General features: G+C 41.7%; 1 protein-coding gene across 8 annotated transcripts in view; it reads right to left on the bottom strand.

The window, feature by feature from the left end:
- FGFR3 (fibroblast growth factor receptor 3) overlaps positions 1-24,791 on the bottom strand; it is a 93,354-nt gene extending 68,563 nt beyond the window's left edge. For 4 of the 8 annotated variants that reach the window (XM_042456945.1, XM_042456946.1, XM_042456947.1 and 1 more), the window contains exons 1-2: positions 24,609-24,784; positions 23,377-23,649 (exon numbers count right to left, since the gene is read on the bottom strand). In XM_042456945.1, coding sequence (XP_042312879.1) covers positions 23,377-23,572 — 196 coding nt within the window. In that variant the 5' untranslated portion in view covers positions 23,573-23,649; positions 24,609-24,784. Of the gene's footprint in view, positions 1-23,376; positions 23,650-24,608 lie in introns of all 8 variants that reach the window. The other 4 variants (XM_042456949.1, XM_042456948.1, XM_042456944.1 and 1 more) reach the window with 2 other exon arrangements.
- Between the last annotated feature and the right edge of the window lie 801 nt (positions 24,792-25,592).

Genomic DNA, 25,592 nt, shown 5'->3' with positions numbered 1-25,592 from the left:
CCTGGACAGAAGACTGAAATGCAAGATATACTCTGGGAAAAGAGGACATCTGGTTATCCTCCTGGTTCCATGCTATGGAGCCCTGGGATTTGTAGTTTGTTGTGGCTCCAATGCTCTCTGACTGAGAAAGCGAAATCTCCTCCAAAAATCCAAATCCCAGGATTCCATAGCACGGAGCCAGGGCAGTTAAAGCAGTGTCAAATCACATTATTTCCGCAGTGTAGATGCAGCCCATGAAAAAAGGATGGGAATGGCTCCAGGGTGAGAAAGAAAAGACACATAGTAGGCACACCACCAAGAGTGGGCAAGCTACACTCTCTCAGCCTCACAGGAAGGCCATGGCTCATATTGCCAAGAAATCCCCATGGTAGGTTTGCCTCAGGGCAGGGCAGATCTCCTCCTCTTCTAGGACATGTCCTCCATCTCAACCTTCTGTCCAGGAGGTATTCTAAAACATCCATTTTGAGCACAACTAAGAAGCATGCATTTACATTTCTAGGAATGTTTTGAGCTTTTCTTGAGTCCTGTCCTCCCTTTTTCTTGAATGTCTTCCATTTTGTGGTGCCTTCCTTTGTGATGAAGACATCTGGGAAGAAGACCAAGCTTTTAAAGTGGATTGTTGGAGCCAATGTTTGAGTTGTAGACTAGTTGTTTGAGCATTGGACTATGACTCTGGGTTCAAATCTCCGCTTGGCCATGGAAATCCACTGGGTGGGGGCATCACAGTCTCTGAGCCTCAGAGGAAGGCCATGGCAAGCTTTTCCTCAACAAGTTTCTCTCTTGGCAAGAAAGAGAGGGGAGAGGGAGAGAGGGAGGGAGGAAGGAGAAGGGAAGCAAGAAAGGGGGAGGGAAAGAAGATAAAGGGAAGGAAGGGGGAAGGAAGGAAAGAAGGAAGGAAGAGTGAGGGAGGGAGGGAGGAAGGAAGGAGGGATCGAGGAACAGGAGGAAAGAAAGAGGGAGGGACCCCACAACAAACTCCAACTCTCAGAATTCCATAGCCTTGAGCCAGAGTGAAAGAGGTGGCAAACCAGGTTAATTCTCCAGTGTTGATGCAATCCAGGAGTTACAGAGCACAGCAAACTTCTTCCCCCCCCCCTTCCCTTTTGCAAACAGAGCCTGATAAAAATGCCAGGGTTGGGGCCTGCCGGCCGTGCGCACACACCAGCAACACCACAGCAAGTAGCTCTCTCTCCCTGCTATTCACTCACAGGCTGGCAGCTGCTGGCTGCTTTGCTCGCCTCATCCTCCAAACTCTGGCCACTCTCTCTCTCTCTCTGGCCTCCTGGCTCCCTTGCCGCCCCTCTGGCATCCCCTACAGGTTGCGCCCCTAGGCAGTGGCCTACCTGGCCTATATGGACGGGCCAGCCCAGACTACAAGATCATTAATATGAACTCAGCAGGTCACCTTACTAAAATATATGGTGACTTTAATTAAATTCTATTGCCTTGCTAAGTCCCTGAATCCAGGAGGAAGTAGTTTCCCAAAATAAATACATTTCTGCTTTATTGTGTCATATATACAGCATTACCTCAGGACTTAGTTCCTTCCTCCTAACTTCTTGCAGAGAAAAAAACAACCCAGTCTCTGCATTGATAGATCATTAACTTTTTAAAAAAGTGCATATATGTGTGTGTGTTCTATATATATATAATTATACTTATTTTTTTAAAAAAATAGTTTATGCTTTTTATCAATCCAGACTTCTTTTTAATAAGGTTGTGCTTTATAAGATGCGCCTTATAATTGGTATTTTTTTTAATGTACTGTATTTTCTGGCGTATAAGACTACTTTTTAACCCAGGAAAATCTTCTCAAAAGTCGGGGGTCGTCTTATATGCTGGATGTCATCTTACAGGGCAGGTGCTGAAACTTCCGAGCTGGACTGGAGAATCTGCGGTCACCGCATATGGTGGGGGGAACTCAAAAACGGCTGCGGCCACATCCCCACCATATGTGATGATCATATGAAAGCAGCTACCACTCTGATAGTCTTGGAGACAGGTAGCACTGGGCAGGCAGGGAGAGCTAAGCAATCCAAGCAGACTTTGTATACAACAAGGTTTCCTGCATGTCAAAAGCATTTGAATTTAAATTACCATATTGAAATCAAATCTGATGTTTTTAAAATTTTTATTTGGTGTGCATTGGAAGAGGGGTAGTCTTATACGGTGAGTACATCCCAAACTCTATATTTTAACTGGAAAAGTTAGGGGTTGTCTTATATGCCCAGTCATCTTATACGTGGGAAAATACGGTAATATATTTACACCCAACCTAGGTTCTTCAACAGCTTGTGTCACAGAAAAATCGGGGGGGGGGGGGGGATTCACACTACCCTATGTTACACTTTAATAGAAATGCTCTACAGAATTCTGAGATTTGTGGTTTAGGGAGGGGCATTTAGCATTCTCATCCAGCCTTCTCTTATGTACCTCACCAAAGGTAATGTTGCCCTTTAAGGTCCTGAATCATCATGGTTATTTTCTTTCTTTCTTTCTAGGTGTCCCTGCCCTCTAAAGAAGAGCTCATTCATTCCTCTGCTAAAGGTTCCTTCTACAGAGCTACCATCACAGTCACTGCTGAGTAATAATAATAATAAATAAATAAATAAAGTTTTTATTTATATCCCGCACCTTCCTTCGATCAGGGCGGCTTACAGTATAAAATTTAAAACAACAATACATACAATAAAATCCAAAATACATCACATATAAACAATAATAAAAAACACAGGCTAAAAGCCCCAAAGCCCTTCCTCTTGGCCACGAAAGAGGAGGGAGGCCCACAGGATTTTTAATCGGGGAATGCCTGTTGGAACAGGAAGGTCTTCAAATCCTTCCTGAATTGGGCCAGGGTGGTAGTCGAGCAGAGCTCAGTGGGCAGCGTATTCCAAAGGGCTGGGGCAGCCGTGGAAAATGTCCTCCGCGTGGTGGAGGACAATCTAGCCCCAGGCACCTTCAGTAGCTGCTGCCCAGATGTCCTGAGGGTGCGAGGCGGAATGTACGGGGAGAGGCGATCCTTTAGGTAACCTGGACCCAAGCCATTTAGGGCTTTATAGGTAATAACCAACGCCTTATATTGGGCCCGGAAGCGAATAGGCAACCAATGGAGATCTTTCAACACCGGTGTTATATGGCTGGTCCTGGGAGCACCAGTGACGAGCCGGGCTGCCATGTTCTGAACCATTTGCAGCTTCCGAGTTTGATATAAGGGTTGCCCCAAGTAGAGTACATTGCAGAAATCCAATCTCGAGGTTACCAGAGCATGTACAACAGTTTCTAGGTCCCTCTGGGCCAGGTATGGGCGCAGCTGGCGAGTAATGCACTGAAGTAATGTTTTTTTTCCTACGGCCACCCTGTTTGCCCGCTACCTGTTTTCTATGCATCTGGACAACTAATACAGTGGGTATCACATCAGGTGACATTTTAACCATTCTGCTCACAGACTGTGTGAAGACCTATTTATGTCAAAGTCTTAGGGGTAAACTTTACTCACTATTTAGGTTCAAAGTTAAGTTGAATAATAAGCATCCCTGAAGAAAAAACTACTCATGTTATGGCTCTGAAGTAGCTCTTTGCTCTCTTTTTGTAACAATACAGACAATGAAACAAATTCAAATGAGCAAAAAACAGTTTTGGATTACACTCATAAGTTGGAAAGATTTGTTTCTCGTTCAGTGGCATAGAGGGGGCAAATGAAGAAAAGATTAAGGAAAGTCAGAGTACCCCATGTGACTAAGGGCAACATTATCCAATTAATCGAAAGCCAGTCTGGAGCATTATGCCCAAACTGGCCCAGGACCATGATAGCAACCACATGCATTGGGCCAAATCTGGGGCAATGACGCACTGTTCCCATTGGCCTGTCCCGTTTTTGGAGCCATTGCTAGCAATAGCAATAGCATGTACATTTCTATACCGCTTATCAGTGAACTCAGTACGCTTTAAGCCATTTGCAGTCTGTAAGCCAATTGCCCCCAACAAGCTGGGTACTCATTTTACTGACCTATGAAAGAATGGAAGGCTGAGTGGTCCTTGGAGCCCCTGGGACTGAACTCACAACCTTGCGGCTGCAGTACCAGCATTTGACCACTGTGCCACCAGGGCTCTTTATGGGCAGGAGCTCTGTGTAAAGTACCACCGCTCCTGCTGAGGTCAAAATGGCCACCTGGACATGTGATCAACAAGGAGTCCAGACACTCATTTCTGTCCTCAGTAGAAGTGGTGGTGTGTCGGGCAGGCTTTACACAAGAAAACAGAGATGACAGTTCTGAAAACAGACCATCCCCTTTCCCTGCGCTGCTCAGCACAGGGAAGGGGAATGGTGTGGCTCTTGGCAAGTGGATCAGGCTGAACAGGACCCAATCCAGCTCTCTATGTGCCAAAAGAAACTGAGGTCACTCCTGGGTTTTGAGGAGACATCAGGGTTTACCCTGACTTTGCTTAGTTCAGAGCAAAGTCAAGTTACAGGCAGAGTAACATAGATCCTCCCCAGAAGTAGCCATTCATCTTCAGGACTGCCAGCACTGGATTCAGGGTGAGTAAGGCGTTTGTCACTTGTGCAGACAAGTCCTAAAAAAGTCTCTATTTCATAGTCATTACTTTCACTCTACTTTGTCCTTGTAAAACCTCACACTTCATTAAATATATGCATATCAATCTGTGTGACTGGTTAGGACAGAAGTCACTAACTGTGGCACTTCCAAGCCTCACTGAATTTGTACTGTATTTCAATTAGAAGAATATTTTCCTTTTTTTAAAAAAATAATCTTTATTAAAGTTTACAATATATACACCCATCAAACGTTGCTTTTCTATAATCTTGTTACATAAATACAGCTATAATTCCCCCTCCCCCTGATTGATTTCCGCAAATACTTCTTAACAGCTAATCACAAATATTCCTCTCTTGATCAAAATCTCTTTGTAACTACGATCCTTTCTCACACACTGTTTGTGCGTGTATGTATTTTTCTCCTCTTGAATACCAAAATAGAGATTGCACCTTTCTACAAAGTTTTCTTCGTTATACCATAGCCAAACTACTATATTATTCTATTTACTACTTTATAAGGAAAATATTATAAATTGAGATTACACTTAAATTTGTGTTTATATTAACCATTTGTCTTTACAGAACTTTATCAACGGGTCCCATATTTCTTTTGACTCTTCATTTTTGTCTTTTAAGGCCATTGTAATCCTGTCCATTTCTACTATTTCCAACGATTTATTTAACCAAGTATCTAACGTAGGAACTTCTGAGTGTTTCCACACCTTTGCTAATGACATCCTTGCTGTTGTTATCAACTACAAAATAAGTTTTAGATTTTGTCTAATTTCTTTGTTGTCTACCATATTCAGCAAAAACAGCTCAGGTTCCAATTTCATTTCAATTTGAGAAGAATATTTTCCATCTCATCCTTGCTGTCACCACTCCAGAACAACAAAAAACAAACATACCAAAAGGGGAATTTATCCTAGGGAAAAGGAAAAGGATGGAGGACAGCAACAGTAGCAGACACTGGTAGAGTAATATAAATCAAAGGAGAAAAAAAGATGTTTACTATAATTGCCAATAAATATCTGAAAAAAACAACCAACAAAGAAAAAGACAGGTTGAAGCCAGTCTGGTACTCAGATATTAAAATACATTAGGAAATATGTACTTCTCTAAGATATATTTTTTAAAAAGTTATAAAAGAAACAAATCTTGTACATTATCAAAATCCCATTTAATGGTGCTCTTCCATGCATCCATTGAATTTGTCTATAGCAGGGAAGGTGTGTGTGAGATGGTTTACCTGCAGTGTATCATACATTCCTTAACACGCCCACAGTGTGCATGTACATGTAAAAGAATGTGCATATGGCAGAGATGCAAACTGTTGTCACAAATGACACATTCCCCTCTCATCTAGATTCAGTGGCCACAGAGAATGGCCCTAAATATCAAAAGAGAATAATTTCAGATTCTGTCATGAAAATCAGGACTATTTTGTTCTGAAGGTCATTTTCAAAACATATCACAATACATTTTAATATCTGAGCAGTAGTCTGAGTCTTGCCACTCTTCTTTGCAACAGCTCTAATGAGAAAGTAAATTGGTACCAGTCAGGGATTGGAGACAAGAATGGCTTCTCTTTGACCATGGTTTCAGCTACATTAAAAATGTAGTACTGTACTGCACTTAACCAAGATGGTTCCAAAACAACTGCTAATCCCAACTGGAATATAGCCAACTGCTGAATGGTAATTCAGCATCTACATAAATCCCACTGATTCAGTACAACAACTATAGTTACTGCAAGTAACAACTGCATTTAGGCTCTTTATTCTGAAGCAAATAGTGCAATAGTTAAAGTTTATTCCCCCCCCTCCCCCCCCCCCCCTCACAAAACCAAGCCCTTGAAAAAAATGAAGGGTGACTGGATACATCCCAGTATGTGACACAATTTGGAGTGCTCACTCTAGCTAGGCAACTCCTAGGAAATACTATACAGTAAACTCTTAGTAAATTTTAATCACAATACTTGCAAAATGTTATTTGCTATTCAATACTCAGTACTTCCTCAGTAATTCCAAAATATCAAGTTCCACAAAATCAGGGAACTGGATGCTGCAGCTGGCACCTTGAATAGATACATCCCATGTTCAGGAATGACATTTGTGTAGCTTTCGTGCTACATCATTATGGTACTATAGTTACAATACATGGACTGGTTGATGCTGGTTATTATTATACAGTACAAGCGCCAAATGACAGCAGTACTAAGAAAGAAGAGATGTACTGATTTTTGAAGCACAGTCCTGCAACTTTTACAAGGATGCCTTACAGTTCACCTTTGCAGTTCTGCAGCCATATGTGCTGAATTCTACTGGGTTTCTCTGCTTCTATTCCACTCCCACCTCTTAGATTAAATCTGAGGCAGACAACTGGCAGCTAATACTTCAAGAATGAAGTAGAGACCAAACAGATAGATAGATAAATAAATAAATAAATAAATAAATAAGAAGAACAATTAGTAACAGCAATGTCAGATCCCATACTCCTGAAAGCTCCTGCCCCACATTGAAAAAGAACAACTGTAAGACAACAATTGAACAGTCATAATGAACTAAGTCTTGTCATGCTGCCTAATTAAAAACGGAAGCCACCCTTCCCAAGAGCCAATATGTAGGTCCAAAGCAGGAAGAGGGAGGAGGAAGAGACGGTCATTCTATTCAAACACCAGTTTCCAGCTGGGATTGTGTTCGGTGAACATTAATTGTTATTCCAACTACAACCACCCTAGTTTCAGAGCAGTCTCCAATGTTACTAGTAAAAATCAACATCAGTCAATTTCAAGGAAGGTTTTTCTCACCTCCTTTAAAAATTTTAACATCCTAGTCCAATTTGATCCAGCATTTCTTTCCTCAGAAAAGCATAATACCTCATGCTTCCTTCTTTTCAGGAAGTTAGCAAAAGGTACATTTTCTTAAAGAGAAACACAAGCTTATATCGCAAATATAACTCCTGTCAAGTCCCACTGTACTTACTTCCAAGTGAGTTCACACAGGACTTCCACCAAAGAGATGGATGAGAACAAGCTCTCCTTGCAAGTTCTTTTTAAAGTTTTGTTTACAGTACTGTATCTATCTGGTATACTTCTGGTGTATACATAGAATGTTGAATTTTATACTTGATTTACTTATTTAATTGTTAGATTATGTTATAAATGGTTTTCTGGCTGAAGTACTATCTCAGTAGTTCTCAAACTGTGGTGTGTGACCCAAAATGGGGGTGCAAAAGTTGCTCTAGAGGGGTGTAAGAACTATAGGCTCTAATTAACTGATATCCTAACCAAGGAGGCAACCCACCTCCCTGCTGCCTCACTAGATTCTGCTTCAGCAGGGGGCCAAGAAGGGAATGGCTTGAGCTGAAAACTGTGCTCTGCTTGCTTGGAATTGAAGTGACCTCCACCCAGTTCTTCCTCCCCTCCTGCAGATGGGCACATGGCAGTCTCCAACAGTCTAGCTCTCCCTGCCAGCCCCTCTCCTCTCTCTCCTCTTCCTAGTCTTCAATGTAGTATCATTAAAGATGGTGCACAGGTCAGATTGAGGGGTTTAAAACCTGGTGCACATTTCCTGGTGGGAAGGGAGAGATAGAGGGGTTTAAAATCTGGTGCAGGCTCCCTGATGGGTGTGTCTAACATCAGCTACTGGCTCTCTCTCTTCCCACCACCCTGATGCTAGAGCCTTCACTACTGCCCTGGAATCTCTTTTCTTGGTCTGCCTGCAGTTGATCACAGTTAAGGTTTTTAAAACCATGTTTCTTTTCTGTCTATGGTTGCTCAAATCCATGGACACCAATCCCACTGATACCAAGGGCCCACTGTACTCATTTTAGTAAACGTTGCACTCAGAAACAAGCACATAAATCACATCAAGTATTCGAGTTGCGTATTGATTTTAATGAAATAAAAATGTTCCAATTTGAACAATGTTATTTCCTTATAAAATGTTAAAATATGGGTATATCTAAATGTGTAGATGAAAATATACACACTAAAAAATAATGTTTATTTATATACTGCATTGATTGGGTGGGTGGGGGGGGGGTGAAATCACTCCTGCTTTCCCAGGCTCACACAGTATATATATACCCAACGTTTTCCAGGCAAGCATTCTCTGAAGATGCCAGCCACAGATGCTGGCAAAACGTCAGGAAGAAACTCTTCTAGAACATGGCCACATAGCCTGAAAAACCCACGAAAAACTAAAGGAGAACCCCTCACCTTCTGCTCTCTGTTCTGAGACTGAACTCAAAAGACAGAAGCAATGGGTGCGGTTAGCTCCTAGTAGTGCCTCCCCCAAACAGGCCAAACACAATAAGAGGAGTAGAAGCATTATATGTCACGGATGTTTACGCCTGCGAAGAGATCCAGAATTTAGATCCTGAAAGCCAGATTGAAAGAATCTGAGTAAAAATTAAAGGGAAAAGAAATAACAGGGATGTCATTGTGGGAGCTTACTATAGACCCCAAGTCAGATAAGAACTGGTCGACCACATACTCAGAAAGGAAAAATGTAGTAGTGATGGGTGACTTCACCTATCCTGATATTTGCTAAAAGTTAAACTTAGCCAAAACCAGGTCTAGCAAATTCCTTACATGTCTCGAAGAAAATTTCATTGTTCAAAAGGTGGAAGAGGCAACAAGGGCATAAACTGTTTTTAGATCTCAGCCTAACCAACAGGTATGACCCGGTTAACAGGATGCAAGTGGTGGGATCCTTAGGTGGAAGTGACCATCTTCTCCTGGAGTTTGTTATGCAGTGGAAAGGAGAAGCCAGGCTTAGTCAGACATGCAATCTAGACTTTAGGATTTCAGTAAACTTAAGGAAATACTGGGGGTGTTCCCATGGTCAGGAATACTAAAAGAGAAGTGAGTTCAGAACAGAAAGAAATTTTTCAAAAGGAAGACACACATACACATCTTCCACACTACACTAAATATAAAATGAAGATAGGATGGAAGTGGGCCCAGCGGGAATAGAATTCCCCCTACTTTTTGCAAGAATATTGAAATTACTGTACTACTACCACAACTGCCTGGCCAACCCATTAGCCATCTTCCACTTCTTCACTTATGAGCAATGGCATTTCAGAGGCACCACAAAACAAAACAAAACAAACAAACAAACCCTTTTCTTCCATTTTTTCTCCTAGTACTAGCAGGAAAGAACTGCTGCTTCTGCCACAGGGCAGTTCTTCTGGAATCGATGCCTCAGTGGTGGATGGAGTACAACAGCTCTGTTTTTTCCTTCCTCCAGGAAATTCTCTCCCTCCATAGTTTCTTCATAAATATTTTCCCCAGAAAATCTTTGGCCCCTCCCCCTCTTATCTATGCATAAACAAGCAAACAAGCCCTTCCTCTTTAGTTGCCCAGTAGATCTCTTTTTGCAAGACAAAAGCCACTCTCCTTTTCAGCCTGCCCCAGATTTATTCCCTTCTATATATAAGTCTACAAATTTAGGTCAAAAATTGATAAAAAAACAACAACATGAGTTGGCTTATCCATGGGTCAATATGAGTACTGTACTTTAACTCTTATTTTAAAAAAAACACCATCCCCTGGTGAAAGGCAAGAATATAATCTGTACTGGAAGCACTAACCCCCTCTATTCTCTCATTCATCCAGTTTTTAGTGTGAGCACGAACAGTTATAGCTGCTGGAGTTTTGTAAATTTGTTGGCACTGTTTTCCTTTACTTCATCCTTTACATCATTTGTTAGATGCTTCTAAATTTTACCCTCAACTTATCCATGGGTCATATCAAAATCTATAATTTTGGTCCCAAAACCTGCCCTCACCTTTCAGTCAAGTATATATGGTATCTTTAATCTCTTTTACTCAGAGATACTGAGTTGTAAGGGACCCCTGGAGATGATCACCCCCTCCAAATGTAACAGTTGGTTACCTGGAGGGAGGTTTCCCAATTGTAGGAAATCCTAGAGGAGGCCTGAGGCCCTCTCCCTTGTTCTTTCATTGTTCCTTCCTGTTTAAGGAAGAGAGAGAATATAGTACTAGAAGTAAAAAAACTGGTTTAGGAGATGGTGCCATTAAGTAAGATTTGGCTTCTTGGACCATGGTCTGTGTTTCCATGGAGAGGGACTTCTGGCAAGAGACATATTGCACTCCACAGCAGTTGGAAAGAATGTATTTGCTAGGAGTCTTGCAGATGTGATCAGGAGGACTTCACTCATAGAATCATAGAGCTGGAAGAGACCACAAGGGCCATCCAGTCCAGTGCAGGAAATCCCAATAAAAGCATACCCGACAGATGGCCATCCAGCCTCTGCTTAAAGACCTCCAAAGGAGACTCCACTACACTCCGAGGGAGTTTGTTCCACTGTCGAACAGCCTGTCAGGAAGTTCCTCCTAATGTTGAGGTGGAATCTCTTTCCCTGCAGCTTGCATCCATTGCTCCGGGTCCTGTTCTCTGGAGCCACAGAAAACAAGCTAGCTCCCTCCTCAATATGACATCCCTTCAAATATTTAAACAGGGCTACCATATAACCTCTTAACCTTCTTTTTTCCAGGCTAAATATCCCCAGCTCCCTAAGTTGTTCCTCATAGGACATGGTTTCCAGACCCTTCACCATTTTAGTTGCCCTCCTTTGGACACGCTCCAGTTTCTCAATGTCCTTTTTGAATTGTGGCGCCCAGAACTGGACACAATATTCCAGGTGGGGCCTGGCCAAAGCAGAATATAGTGGCACTACTACTTCTCTTGATCTAGACGCTATACTTTTATGGATGCAGCCTAAAATTGCATTGGCCTTTTTAGCTGGCGCATCACACTGTTGACTCATGTGGTCTACTTGGACTCCTAGATTCCTTTCACACATAGTTTCATTCAGCCAGGTGTCACTCATCCTATATCTGTGCATTTTATTTTTCTGCCCTAAGTGCAGTACTTTACATTTCTCCGTGTTGAATTTCATTTTGTTAGTTTTGGCCAAGCTTTCTAGTCTATTCAGGTCATTTTGAATTTTGATCCTGTCCTCTGGAGTATTAGCTATTCCTCCTAATTTGATGTCTTAAATTCATTTAGATTAACAAGATATTCCTGTACTATCTCTTTACTTATTCTGTGCTGAATTTCCCCATTTCTGTCCTCTGCTCCATTATCCTCAGGTTGAGCACCCTTTGCCTTTTCTGAGAAGACTGAGGCAAAGAAGGTGTTGAGTAATTCTGCCTTTTCTCTGTCTTCTGTTCGCATTTTGCCATCTTCTCCATGCAGTGGCCCTACCGTTTCCTTCTTCTGCCTTTTGCTGCGGACATATCCATAAAAACCCTTCTTATTGTTTTTACCTCTCTAGCAAGCTTGAGTTCATTCTGTGCTTTAGCTTTTCTGACTTTACCCCTACATGTGCTTGCTATTTGTCTGAATTCCTTTTTCGTGATTTCCCTCCTTTTTTCATTTCTTATACATGTTCTGTTTCAAACTCAGCTCAGTTGAAAGTTCCTTAGTCATCCATCCTGGTTTCTTGAGACATCTCCCATTTTTCTTTCTCACTGGAACTGTTTGAAATTGTGCCTTCAGTATCTCCCTCTTGAGAAACTCCCATCCGTTTTGAACTCCCTTCTCTTTTAGTATTCCTGACCATGGGATTACCTCCAGTATTTCTCTAAGTTTACTGAAATCCGCTCTCCTAAAGTCTACAATGTGTGTGTGACTATGCCTGGCTTCTCCTTTCCACTGTATAACAAACTCCAGGAGAAGATGGTCACTTCCACCTAATGATCCCACCACTTGCACCCCATTAACCAAGTCATCCTTGTTGGTTAGGATCAGATCTAAAATAGCTGACCCCCTTGTTCCATCTTCCACCTTTTGGACAATGAAATCCACATTTAGACAATTTCACAGAGCTGGTAATCAAAGGACCTTTTCACTACCTTCCTCACCAATTTTACATGTGACGTCAGGTCTTGAGAGTAAATCAAAACAACATCTAAGTAAGCCAGCACCTCTTTATACAAACATTCAAAAACTTTATACAAAAACTTCATTAATCAGATGCATGTATACTCCTGATGCTTCCATCAGCAAAAACAGCATAACCAAATGCCCCAAGATGGCAATTAAAAGCAGCTTTGAATTCATCCCCTTCCTTGTCATGGTTCTGCCCTGGGCCCAGGGTTATTCATCTTTGTCTTGGATAATAGTATAGATATAGATACTATAGAAGGCATGCTTATCCAATTAGTAGGAGAGATAGCTAATGCCCCAGAATTGAAATGTCCTTAACAGATTAGGGAGTTGGAGCAAAACTAACAAAATAAATTTGGAAAGGGATCAATTTATTGCATTTAGGCAAGAATATATGTGAAAAGGATCTAGGCATCTTAAATTAAAATTTAATTTTAATACTCATGAAATTTAGACAAGGCATAGGAGGCATAGGATGTTTCTTCTTACCCTAAAATGTTTTCCTCTGAATTCCCTTGCTCTTTACAAGATATGCCAAAAGTATACCAATGACAATAATACAATACTAGTCAGAAAGATTAACATTTGATACATGCTGACGTCTGTGGTAGAGGAAGTGTTGATACTCCACTTCGAAGGGTACTAAGTCAAGGCTGAGTTGCTTTCTGGCAGTCCCCATGCTCAGAGAAAAGAAACCTGCAGAGCCATAACTTGGACTTGGAAAATACTGTCACAATTTGCATAGAAATAAAAGGCTGTGGTTTTCTAGTGAATGTGGTAGCACTGTGTGTCTTCAGTTAACATACAAAGGCGAAACCTTAGTACGTTATGTACTCTCAAACAAGAGTTCCCAAAGCTTCATCAGAAAACAAGAAATGTTGAAGGAACAGAGGCAACAGTTGTGGCTTTTGAAGCCTGGAGTTGGCTCTTTTGAAAAACTGTCCCAACTCTGTCTTGTATTATCAAGAAAAAGCAATGTGTCGATGGAAATGACACACCATCCATTCTGGCTCCCTCAAATGATGGCTGCAGTAAGAGGGGTCCAAAAACAGGGGGTTTTGATCTCATAGCCCAAAAAACTCACAAAAAAACTGTATGCTGTGTTTGTGAATTGCTATCTTGTGTGTGTGACTGCACTCTGTATATTTTTCTAAAGAAAACCTTTTTAATGCACCCCAAACTTGGCATCTTCTCAGTTAGTACTGGCATATATTGGTGCACACAGTCAAAAGATTACCCAAGCCCTCTTGCAAAGGTAATTTCCTCAGCATTTGAAGTATTGCTAACAGTTGGTGGAGACTCCCTCAGTCTTCTCCACCTGTTCTTTGGGTAACAAGAGACAGAAAGAAAAAGGAAGGAGGGAGGGAGAGATTATTTATGGTTGTGTCTACTTCCTGGGGATCTTTGCCAAGTACTGTAAAAAGGAAAGTGAAAATGAGAATTGATGTTTGTTCCCTACCGTGGACAAAGAACAGGGAGCCTTTTAATTCCAGAAAAGCCCAAAATACAGGATCCATGAAGAAAATATTTTTTTAAAAAATGAATTTGCATTGCTATGCAAAAAACTGCAGGTTTTAACTCTATGGGTTTGTGTCTCTTTATATGTGTTCCATGCATACAAACACTTTCAAGTGTCAAGAAGGGGGCCACTGCAGCCTGCTTCTTGATATATCAAGATTTTGATATGATCCTTACTAAACAATCTTTGCCTCTTGATTCTGGAGAGACTATGGGGACACATCACAGAGCACAGCAAAACAGCTTGGCTAGACTCAAGCATGCCCCCTCCCATGGTTTAACTGGATTACCTTTCATATTTAACTACCAAGTTTACCTAAGGCTTTGCTCTTCTCATATCTCACACAACTTTTGTTTGCTTTTGATAACACCAAGACTTCCTGGGGACTAAAGATAAAGGTTATGAGGGCCACTTGTCATGAAATGTGTAATGCTGTGCAAGCCTGCACCCACCTAGTCTCCACTGCATAATAAAACCAAGGATTGCTTAATAAAGCATGACCCAACAACATTTCAAAAAGTGACTCAAAAGACAGCAAGATTAATACAACAAATGGCCTCAATACAATAATACTGAAATTAAAGCAACACAATCTTAAGCTTTTTCCTCAGGAAGAAAACCCCCAAGTGAATAGGAACAAACCTGATAAGCCTCAATCTGTTTAATGACTGCTGGTACTTTTAAATGAATCCAGTGGTCATCTCTAGGACTATGGTTATGCTAATTAACATAATTTGACTGGGGAACCTAGAAAAATGCACCAAGAAAAGATTAACCTAATTAAATCAAGCAGGTTTTGGACAATAATTTTATTCCACACAATTTGTTCTGGTTCTGTTAGCTACATGGAGAAACAAGAGGTTATGCAGATCATGCAACTCTGACCGTGCCTTTACCTATTGGAAATGTTTCTCAAGTAGCCTTCGAATTTCTTAATATTTCAACATTTTTTCAAGTACCAGGTAAGTCTCCCTTATCCAGAATTCCAAAATCTGAAATATTCCAAAAACCAAAACTTTTTTCATGAATGGCTGAGATAGTGACAACTTTGTTTTCTGATAGTGTACACAAACTTTGTTTCATGCACAAAATTATTAAAAATATTGTATAAAATTACCTTCAGGCTATGTGTATAAGATGTATATGAAACAAATTAATTTGTGTTAGATGTCGGTCCCATTTCTAAGATATCCATCTTTAAGATATCTCTAAGATTACGAACGTATAAGCAAATACAGGTATAAAATCCAAAACACTTCTGGTCCCAAGCATTTCAGATAAAGGAGACTCAACCTGAATATCTTCTCAGACACAAGGACAAGAATCCTGAGGGAGGATTTTTAAGAATGAAAGCCAAGAAACTTAATTCTGTACCCAATACTGCATTCCCACATACCCAGCCCCCTCAACACTAGAGAGCCACGGCTGCGATTTGGTTTGCACAAATACTATGAAGTAATCCATAAATGAGAGCCAGTGTGCTGTAGCAGTTAAAACAACTGAGCTATGACTCTGGACAGCAGGGTTTGAATCCCTGCTCAATCATGGAATCCCACTGGATGATCCTGCACAAGTCACACTCTCTCTGCCTCAGGGGAAGGCACTGGCAAAGTCTCCTCTGAACAAATCTTGCTAAGAAAATCCCATGATAGGTTCACCTTAGGGTAGCCATGAGTCTGAAACCACACTTCTGCTATACCATTGATGCTGTAAAGGAACTACTATTTCCAAACAGAATTGCTTTTAGTCCAGAGTTTCATATTCAAAAAGGTAAAGATAGTCCTTTGACATGAATGTCTAGTCGTGACCGAATGTAGGGGGCGGGTGCTCATCTCCGTTTCCAAGCTGAAGAGCCAGCATTATCCAAGGACTGCTCTGGTGGTCATGCGGCCAGCATGACTGCACCAAAACAATTTTACCTTCCCAGTGAGAAGTGGTACCTATGTATCTAGTTGCATTTGCATGTTTTTGAGCTGTTAGGTTGGCAGAAGCTGGGACTAGTGATGGGAGCTCACCCGATCATGTAGCACTTGGGCCTTAAACTGCCAACCTTCCAATCTTCAGATTGTCAAAATTGGCATCTTAACCACCAAGCCACTGTATCTCTAGTTTCATGTTCACAAGGACAAAAAGCCCTTCTAGCTAACTGATACTGGGACTGATTATTACTATCGATCCCCTTTTCTAAGCAATACTGAATCACACATCCTTTCACAACAACTGTGACTCCATGAGGATAAATCTCCTTTTTGGAGCATAGGTACTGAATGAGCAATCAATCATCTACTAATGGGATGAGTGGGGCCAATGTAGAGACTTAACAGGAAAGCAGAATTCTGGAAAATGGGCTCAACCTTTAGTACAGTTTTATCCCATCATATTTTGCAGGAGTAACTAAATTTTGATTAAGAAGAAAACCTCCTGGAAGCACTAACACACTTTATACCCCATACTCCTCCTTTTTTGTACATATCCTGTGAATAATGAGTCTAGCTCTGCAATTTACAGATCTGACCAGGCTCACCAATCCTGCCCACAAGTGGAAGGGAGGAATATCCCACTCACCCCTCAGGAGTCTATTAAGGGATCTCTGGCCTGGTCTCCCCAAAACCTGGAGTGGGTTTGATGCCCTACGACTTATCAATGTTCCATATGGTGGGGAAAAGGGGAGATGCCTCTTGAATGTCAGTCATCCTCACATTTTAAAGGAATAACTAATACATGGGTGACACACATCTCTACTGTATTTTGGTAATGAAATATCCACCCAGGAGCTGCAAGATCTGCCCTGACGCAATGGTTGGAGTCAGCAAAGGAGAACAGACTTCAGATAGACCCAGGCAAGGCAGAAGTTGCAGTGTGTCTTCCTCCTCTGACACAAGATCTTCTGCTATCAGCAGGATGGAAATAGCCATGATTCTAAGATTTGCAGAGCAAGTCTGCTCCAAAACTGCAGTGGGTAGAAGAAGCACCAAAAATCAGTGCAGAGTTTTGTGTTTGGCATTAAGGAAGCTATGAAAAGGCATCTAGGACTGGGTTTGTTCTTTCTCTTCTTAATCTTTTTAAAAACTTTCAGGTGGTCTTCTAGGCACTTCAATTTCAATTCAGTACCCAGCATTCTGCTACCTCTTTGCCACTACCACTGGGGCAACACAACTTTGTCCATCCTGTCTTCTGTGCAATGCTCTATAGCACTCTCTCTGGGACCAGGGCCAGACCTGAGTGACAACTCTATGTCTGCTTGCTCCCTAGCCACAGCCTCAAGACTTCTGACACCTACTTGTACCCTCCTCTACTGGGCACCATTAAGTCATTCCACCACTTGACCTGACCCCTCCAGACACCTTGCAACCTTGTCTAAGGAATCTCTGCTCCTTGGACTTCCTGCTTCCAAGACCCTCTGGTCAACTTTCCAGACCTTCAAATGCCCCTAAACAGCTTTTCCCTCCCTAGGCCCATATGATGTGTGAATATAATGAATGAATGAATGAATATATAAATTTTTTTAATGAATGAAGTGTGAATATAAGACAAACTGAGAACTCTCCCTACTCGGTTAAAAAAAAAGTATGGTCATCAGTGATAAAATACTAGAAGAAGAGTTGGCAAGGTCTGAGGAATGAACATATTTAAGAAGACTGTAATTCTATATAAGAATTCTATTTTATTTTCTATGAACCTTTTCTTTGATTATCACATTTTTTTCCTTTGGAATTTTTCTAGCTTGTTAATAAGCAGATCCACAAAGAATCTTTCATAATTTTAAAAATGCTGTTGACAGGATGATTTAAACATTACCTAAGATAAAAAAAAATAACAGCTTTTAAACATAGTCTACTGGTCACATAACCAAAATGAATTCTATAATCGAAATTCAGTATCATCTTAGTTCTTACAATTTTTACAAAGTTTTAACTTTCCTTTTTACAAATATATTATAATCTATTGTAATTCCAGCCACAATATAAAAGTATAGGTTTGTTGTTGTTAACTGCCCTTGAGTTGACCTTGACTCATGGCGACTCTGTGGATGTAAGATCTATCATTTTTCCAAATACTGCTATATGATCATCAACCTTCTCTTGCACAATCTCCACCAAACTCAAGACTTATAACTTAATAGTTTGAAATGGGCATGTTTCAAATAAACCATAGTTAATATCAGTCAAGTTTTTCAAAATTAACCACAAGCTGTGGTCAATCAGAATTAGAAGAATCTGATCTCCTGCTACAGGTCACTTATGTTACAATAATAAGTAATGAACAATACCTAGAAAGGTTCAGTGTTTGCATGCAAATATTCTAGTGTATTGCCACACACTTGGTTAATAAAGGGGCACCAAGTGCTTCTTGACTGACTCGGCCTTACAACAAGATGGAAAAGGAACAATTGTCCTTTCTACAACATACAAGGCAGTTTAGAGCCAGGATTCCTAGACTGTGTACTTACACACACACACACACACACACACACACACACCCTGTCCTCTTCCACATTAAAGATGGAGTGCTACTTAGCTCACAGCTTCCCCCGCTTGCTCTAAGGTTTAAATAAATCCTAGGAAAACATTTAGTGTGTTTAGGTTTGTGTTCTTAATTCCAGTACAAACCTGTTATTTTAAAATATTATTTTGTGCTGTTCTGTTGCTTCCCCCGTTCCTAATCTTGAGTCACTTTACTGCTTTTTAAGCTACTGTTTTAACCCATTCCAAGAGTGCACAGCTTAAAAAATGGGACACAGCAACCTCAAATAAACTAAACTGAAATTGCTCCCCTGTCCTCTCCTGCAAATACCTTACAGGATTTTTAAAAATACACACACATATTTTGTATTGTTGTTGTATGCCTTCAAGTAGTTTCAGATTTATGGCAACCCTAAGGCAAACCTATCCCAAGGTCATCCAGTGAGCTTCCATGACCAAGTGAGGATTTGAATCCTGGTCTCCAGCATCCTAGTCCAAACCACTACACTATGCTAGCTCTCACATATTACAAATGCTTTTATCTCAAATTAGAATCATAGAGCTAGAAGAGACCAAAAGGGCCATCCAATCCAACCCCCTGCTGTGCAGGAAAACACAATCAAAGCACCCCTGACAGATGGCCATCCAGCCTCTTTTTAAAGACCTCCAAAGAAGGAGACTCCACCACTCTCCGAGGAACTGCATTCCATTGTTGAACAGCTCTTATTGTCGAGACGTTCCTCCTAATGTTGAGGTGGAATCTCTTTTCCTATAGTTTGCATCCATTGCTCTGGGTCCTATTCTCTGGAGCAGCAGAAAACAAGCTTGCTTCATCTTCAATATGATATCCATTCAAATATTTAAATAGGACTGTCATATCACCTCTTAACCTTTTCTTCTTCAAGTTAAATGTACCTAGCTTCCTATGTCACTCCTCAGGGCATGGTTTCAGACATTTCACCATTTTGGTCACTCTCCTCTGGACATGCTCCAACTCGTCAACATCCTTTATAATTGTGATGCCCAGAATTGATTCTATTAACACAAATTCTATTTCAAGCACTTAATCAGGTTCAGAATACTTAATATCAAGAGAGAGAGAAAATCCCCTGCATCACAAGGCAATAGGATCTTTCTACACAATGGTATTAAAACAGGTAGTGGGTGACTAGGATAAGACATCTTATGCTCTTCTTAAAATGTGCCATTGCTATTTCTGTCTGTCTGCTGTCTCACAACATAGCACTGTTTGACATTCAGCAATCGTACAAAGTAATATCTTTATCTGAATACAAATGCAAATTGCATGAGCTTTTTTATCCCCACATCTATTCTGTGGCTTCTGAATAGAGTGACCACATGTTCAAAGCTGCAAAGGAGTTCACTGACCTCCCTAATCATCTCTGCCATTTCCAGTGAATGGCATACACAGTCAATTCTGTCCTGCCTCTCCACTTCAATTGATTAAAAAATTGGCATTATTCTTGTAGGAGCCCCTAGAAAAAGGAAAGGAAAAAAATTCAGTCCAGATGAGGCCCTTAGTATTTTCAGTTTGAATTCTATTCAGCAGCAATCCCACCATCTGCCTTCTTCCTGTTAACCAGAGAACCTCCCTGTAGATATGTTAGAATTTGCACTACCTCCACTAATAGCTAGTATTCATATGAGCAAACATACACATACTTCCAAAAAGCCTCTTTTCAATGTGTGTTTTATGGAGCTCAGCAGAAACACAAGGCAGTAGTTGTTACAACCTTCACAGTCCAGTGTGGAGAATTAGATCACTAGGGAAAAATGCTTCCAAGCCCCTTTATAAGGTCTTGGACGGTTAAATGCAAAAGCTGTTGAACAACAAGCCTCAGTAATGAACCAATACCCTATGTATGGTCCATTTGACCAGTAGAAAGTTTTTAATTGTGGCATAGAATTTAAAAGCATTTATAGCACTGAATTTGTCTTTTTAAATACATGTCAATCAATATAACCTTTTAATAGAAACCTTTAACTTTAATACCCTTTTTCATTAAAAAATTAGGAATGACCAGTCAAATAGCATACAACCTATCTCCAAGAACACCAACCATCTTTATGTGCCAATCTATACACTCTAATAACCTTACAAATTAAGTCTTGCCTGTGTGGTTGAGCATTAATTATTTTCCTTCTTTATTACACACTATGATTCTGTAAGACTGAATCCATTCATTCACTAAAGAGGAATTCAAAACAAATAACCAGCATGTGTAGGGAAAATCAGAAAAACTAAAGCACAGAATGCTTACTAGAGAGGTTAAAAACAATAAGAAGGCATTTTTTTTGTTTCTTGCATAGCAAAAGAAAGAACAAGGAAATGGTAGGGTCACTGCATAGAGAAGATGGAGAAATGCTAACAGACAAGGCAAAACTGCTCAACACCTTCTTGCCTCGGTATTCATCCAAAAGGAGAAGAGTGCTCAGCATGGGCAAAATGGAGCAGATGATACAGTAGGGTAAACGCAGCACAGAATAGGTAAAGGCATACCCTGCTATTCTAAATGCATTCATGTCTCTGGGGACACATGAACTACATTCAAAGGTATTATAAGAACTGGAAGAAGTAATCTCAGAATAATAATCTTTGTCAATAATCTTTGAGAATTCCTGCTGTATAGGAGAGATTCCAGCAGACTGGAGGAAGGCAAATGCTGTCCTCATCTTCAAAAAGAAGAGGAGCCAAATAATTACTGCCCAGTCAGCCTGATACCAGGAAAGATTCTGGAGCAAATAATGAAACAGACAGTCTGTAGGCATTTAAAAAGGAATGCCGTGATCACTAAAAGTCAATGTGTGTTTCCCAAGAATAAGTAATGCCAAACTAATCTTATCTCTTTTTTGGATAGAATTATATATTTGGTAGAGGAGGAGAATGATGTTGATGTAGCATATCTTGATTTCACCTTCACCTGAGAAGGAGGAAACTTTTTTCTGATGCTCCAGAAACTAGGACACAGAGCAATGGATTCAAACTATAGGAAAAAAGATTCCACCTAAACATTAGGAAGAACCTCCTGACAGTAAGAACTCTTTGACAGTGGAATATGCTGTCTTGGAGTATGGTGGAGTCTTCTTCTTTGGAAGCTTTTAAGCAGAGGTTGGATTATCATCTGTCACAAGTGTTTTGATTGTGTATGGCAGGGGGTTGTAGTATTTTCCAGTTCTATAATTCTATGTGCTGCAGTTTACGTCAGTTAACACTCAGTGTGATCTTACACTCAGTAACTGAAACTACACTAGCTTACACTAAGCAAACAGCACTCTTCCCAATCTTAAAACACATTTCTTGGTAATGAAATTACATGATTGGAAAGAATTCTAGATGAGTACAGAATGTAAAGTTATCCCAGGTGAGGCTATTTTACACAGCAGCAAATTCAGCTTCATTACCTCATGTATACTTGTACAGTTAATCCAGTCTCATGTTGCATTTATATTACTGCTCTCAATACAAGCTTCAATGTAATACTGAAAAATATCACACCACAAAATTCACATACATCACATATAAAATCAGAAAATGAACTCACATTAAGGCAGTGCTTCTCAGGCTATTAAGACGAGGAACCAATTTCCCACTCTTACATGCTGTTAACATATTTGTGCCCATTAGCTACAACTGTTTCTCTCTTTCCTGAAAACATTCTGAAGACCAGCAGCCTATGGCTTGTGGTCCAGCATTGGTCCAGGGACCACCAACCTGTTAAATTACATCGGATTAAGAGAAAGCTGTACCTGTATTATTTCAAGAAGCTGGGGCTTTTGCATTTAAAAACAAACAATCCATAATTATTACTTTTGTGTGATCTGAACATCTACTGTTTTGAAGACGCTTGTTACAATATTATATGTAAGACTCTAACATGTTTAAACTTAAATGTTTAGTGCTTCAGTAACATGGGGGAGAGGCAGGTTTGACCAGTGCCAGTCTGGTGTTGAAGTATTTCTGCTGAATTCAACAGTAGTTCGCAAGGTTCCCATGGAAAGCATGACAAGGAACCACTCTGCAGAGCATTGTGGAGGACATACAATCCAGAATAATAGTTCAATAGTCATTTATAACAGAAGTAACAACAATAAAAAGGAGTCCTGTGACAGAGTAAGGACTATCCATTATTGTGATAAAAACAGCAGCCTGTTTCTCAGAGAGGCAATAAAACCTTCAACTACTTTCTACATGCAGAGGTGTTTGGCTGCAGTCACCAAATTTCTGTCCCCTCACCGCAACAGAAAGGCAAAAGGGAACATCAGTGTAAATTTCCATTGAAGCAGCAGACAAAGTGTGAGAAATAATACTGGTGAAACAGTATGGGAGAGGAATGACTGTTGCCATTTGAAAGTGAAGTCCAAAGGTTTTTAAAGAAGCTGAACTGCAAAGCTATCTGAAGTCAAACTGTCCAATGTGAGATGTGAGTGCCATTTCTGGAAGTCAAACTTTCAAAATCTTCTCTGGGATATGTAGTTGCACATCATTCAGTGCAACTGCACAACAGCTAAAAACCTATTGACACTATTTATATACTACAAAAGACTGGTTTTGTACCATCAAACTGTTATATTGATAAAACATTCCAGCAGGATTTAATCAGCCCCCAAAGCAACCTATGTTTCCCTGATGGAAACAGGTATAATTTGGAGTCAGAGCATAAACAGAATAGACAGTAGGAGCAGATAAAGTAGTAGATTAGCCACCGAACAGGGATGGTTGTTCTTCATGCTGCCTTGGCTCTAACAGCAACTTTGCTGGGTGGAACGCAAGGGTCACTCATGGCAAAGGGACAGGATGGTGCAAAAGGGCTAAAGGTACTAGTTGAGGCGGCTAATGAACCCAGACCCAGAGAGGATGGCAGTGACAGCGCTCCAGTCTTGCAAACTTCCTTACCTGGTTGATCTCTTGTAAACCTGTTTTCAGGATCTGAAATGGGCAGCTTGGCTGCTGTGAGGCTGCCGACAGTTGTCTCCAGGAAAAAACAAAGCAATATTCCCCAGACAATATGCATTCCTCGCCCCTCACGCTGGGAAAGCCAACACTGGACAGCGGTGGTGATGGTGTTGCTGTTGTGGGCAGCCTCAGCCATCCTCCAGATGCATGCTGCCCCTTGAGCTCCAGTGGTGGTGGGCCTTCTCCTTTGCTCCCACAAAGCCTTGCTCTGCCCTGCAAGATGGCATTAAAAAAAAGGACAAGGCATCACCCATTGAGTGCCACCAACAGACAAGGACTGCAACAGAGGAGACAGCAAGATGAACCTAAGCATTTCATCAACGCAAAGTAAGTAGCTATGCTTTTTATTTAGCGATGCCTTGAAACTTGCCACAGCACCCTCCGCTTTATAAGGTTAAGGGAAAGAAGTACATTTTATGGCTGTTTCCACGTGAAAACCATGCACTGTTTCTATGACTTCTGGGTTTCTCCTCACATAGACCTGGTGAAGTGGGCCCCAGTCAAAGGACAAGGAGCTGGGGCTGAATTGAAAGATATAGCTGTGTTAGTCTGCAGAAGCTGCATGCAGAGAGATCTTGTGGCCCCTTTGAGACTGGCTCTCTTTCTTTTGCAGAGGCTGGGAGTCAGAGGGACCCAAAGGCACTCAGAAGGCTTCCTGCCTCCTCAGTCTTCTGCCACCTTAAAGGCAAATAAAGCCCACCTTCAAACACACTGTAAAGGGGACAGAGATCTTGGATGCTAAGCAGGGTCAGCCCTGGTTGGGACTTGGATGGGAGACCACCAAGGAATGCTGTAGGCTCCGTTTCAGAGGAGGGAACTAAAACACCTCAGAGGATGAATTCAAAGATATAGCCGTGTTAGTCTGTAGACTCAGTAGGGAGAGAGACCCTGTCGCCCCTTTGAGGCTGACTGAAAGAAAGAAATTGGCAGCAGCAGCAGCTTTCCTGGTCTAAAGTTGGATGTAATAATGGCAATGAGAATGTAGAAAGATCTTGCAGCCCCTTTGAGACTCACTGGAAGAAAGAGGCTGGCAGCAGCAGGAGCTTTCCTAGCCTTCAGTCCACTTCCTCAGATGCAACCTCAGAGGATGCTTTGCCTGAGAAACCCCCATGAAACCCGCCCTCAATTGACAGGCGACCTGAAGGCGCCACAGACCCCAAGAGTCCACCCACCGCAAGCCTTGCTCCCCTCAGTCGACCGTCCCTCTCCTCCTCCGTTGAAGGAAGCCTCCCGCCGCCAGGTCTCTCTCTGGAGGGCTCCGGCGACTCCTGACCCGACCCCGGGCGCCCACCTGAGGAGAGGCAGATTGCTCCTGCCGCGGCTGGAGCCCTTCTGCCCAGCGCCGCCTGCCCAGCGCCAATCCCCTCCGACGCCTGCCCAGGGGGCGTGGCCATAGGGCAGGGGGCGTGGCCTCCCCCCCCCCCCCGGCGCCCGGCAGGAGGCGCGAGCGAGGAAGGCCGCCTGGGGCTCGCCCGCCTCAGGAGGAGTCACGTGGCCTGGCCCGCTCTCGCGCCCTCCCTCCGTTTCCATGGCAACTAGGAGACAGGCCCAGGAGGAGCCTCCCTTTCTGAGCTACTTTCAAGCAGTGAGGTCCAAACTCTGGCCCTCCAGGTTTTTTGGACTTCAGCTCCCAGAAGCCTCAGCCATCTTAGCTAATGGTCTGGGATTCTGGGAACTGAAGTCAAAAAAAGCTGGAGGGCCAGAGTTTGGACATCACTGTTCCAGGAGGGATTCCACAGTGCCCTTCATTTCGAGCAGGGCTTAAGCAGGAGCATCAGTTCACAATTTATATGAAGTTTATTGGGACTGCATCCACACTGGAGTAGTAACCCGGTTTGGCACCACTTTAACTTGTCTGGCTCAAGGCTATGGAATTCAAAGAATCATAGAATCACAGAGTTGGAAGAGATCCCAAGGGCCATCCAGTCCAACCCCATTCTGCCATGCAGGAACTCTCAATCAAAGCATCCCCATTGACAGATGGCCACCTAGCCTCTGCTTAAAGACCTCTAAGGAAGGAGACTCCACCACTCTCTGAGGGAGTGTGTTCCACTGCCAAACAGCTCTTACTGTCAGGACGTTCCTCCTAATGTTGAGGTGGAATCTCTTTTCCTGTAGTTTGTATCCATTGGCCCACAACAAACTCCATCTCCCAG

This window comes from Sceloporus undulatus, chromosome 3 (assembly GCF_019175285.1).
Source record: "Sceloporus undulatus isolate JIND9_A2432 ecotype Alabama chromosome 3, SceUnd_v1.1, whole genome shotgun sequence".
NCBI classification, from domain to species: Eukaryota; Metazoa; Chordata; class Lepidosauria; order Squamata; family Phrynosomatidae; genus Sceloporus; species Sceloporus undulatus.
The sequence above is the reverse complement of the archived record's forward strand: the minus strand, read 5'-3'. Positions and strand labels throughout refer to the sequence as shown.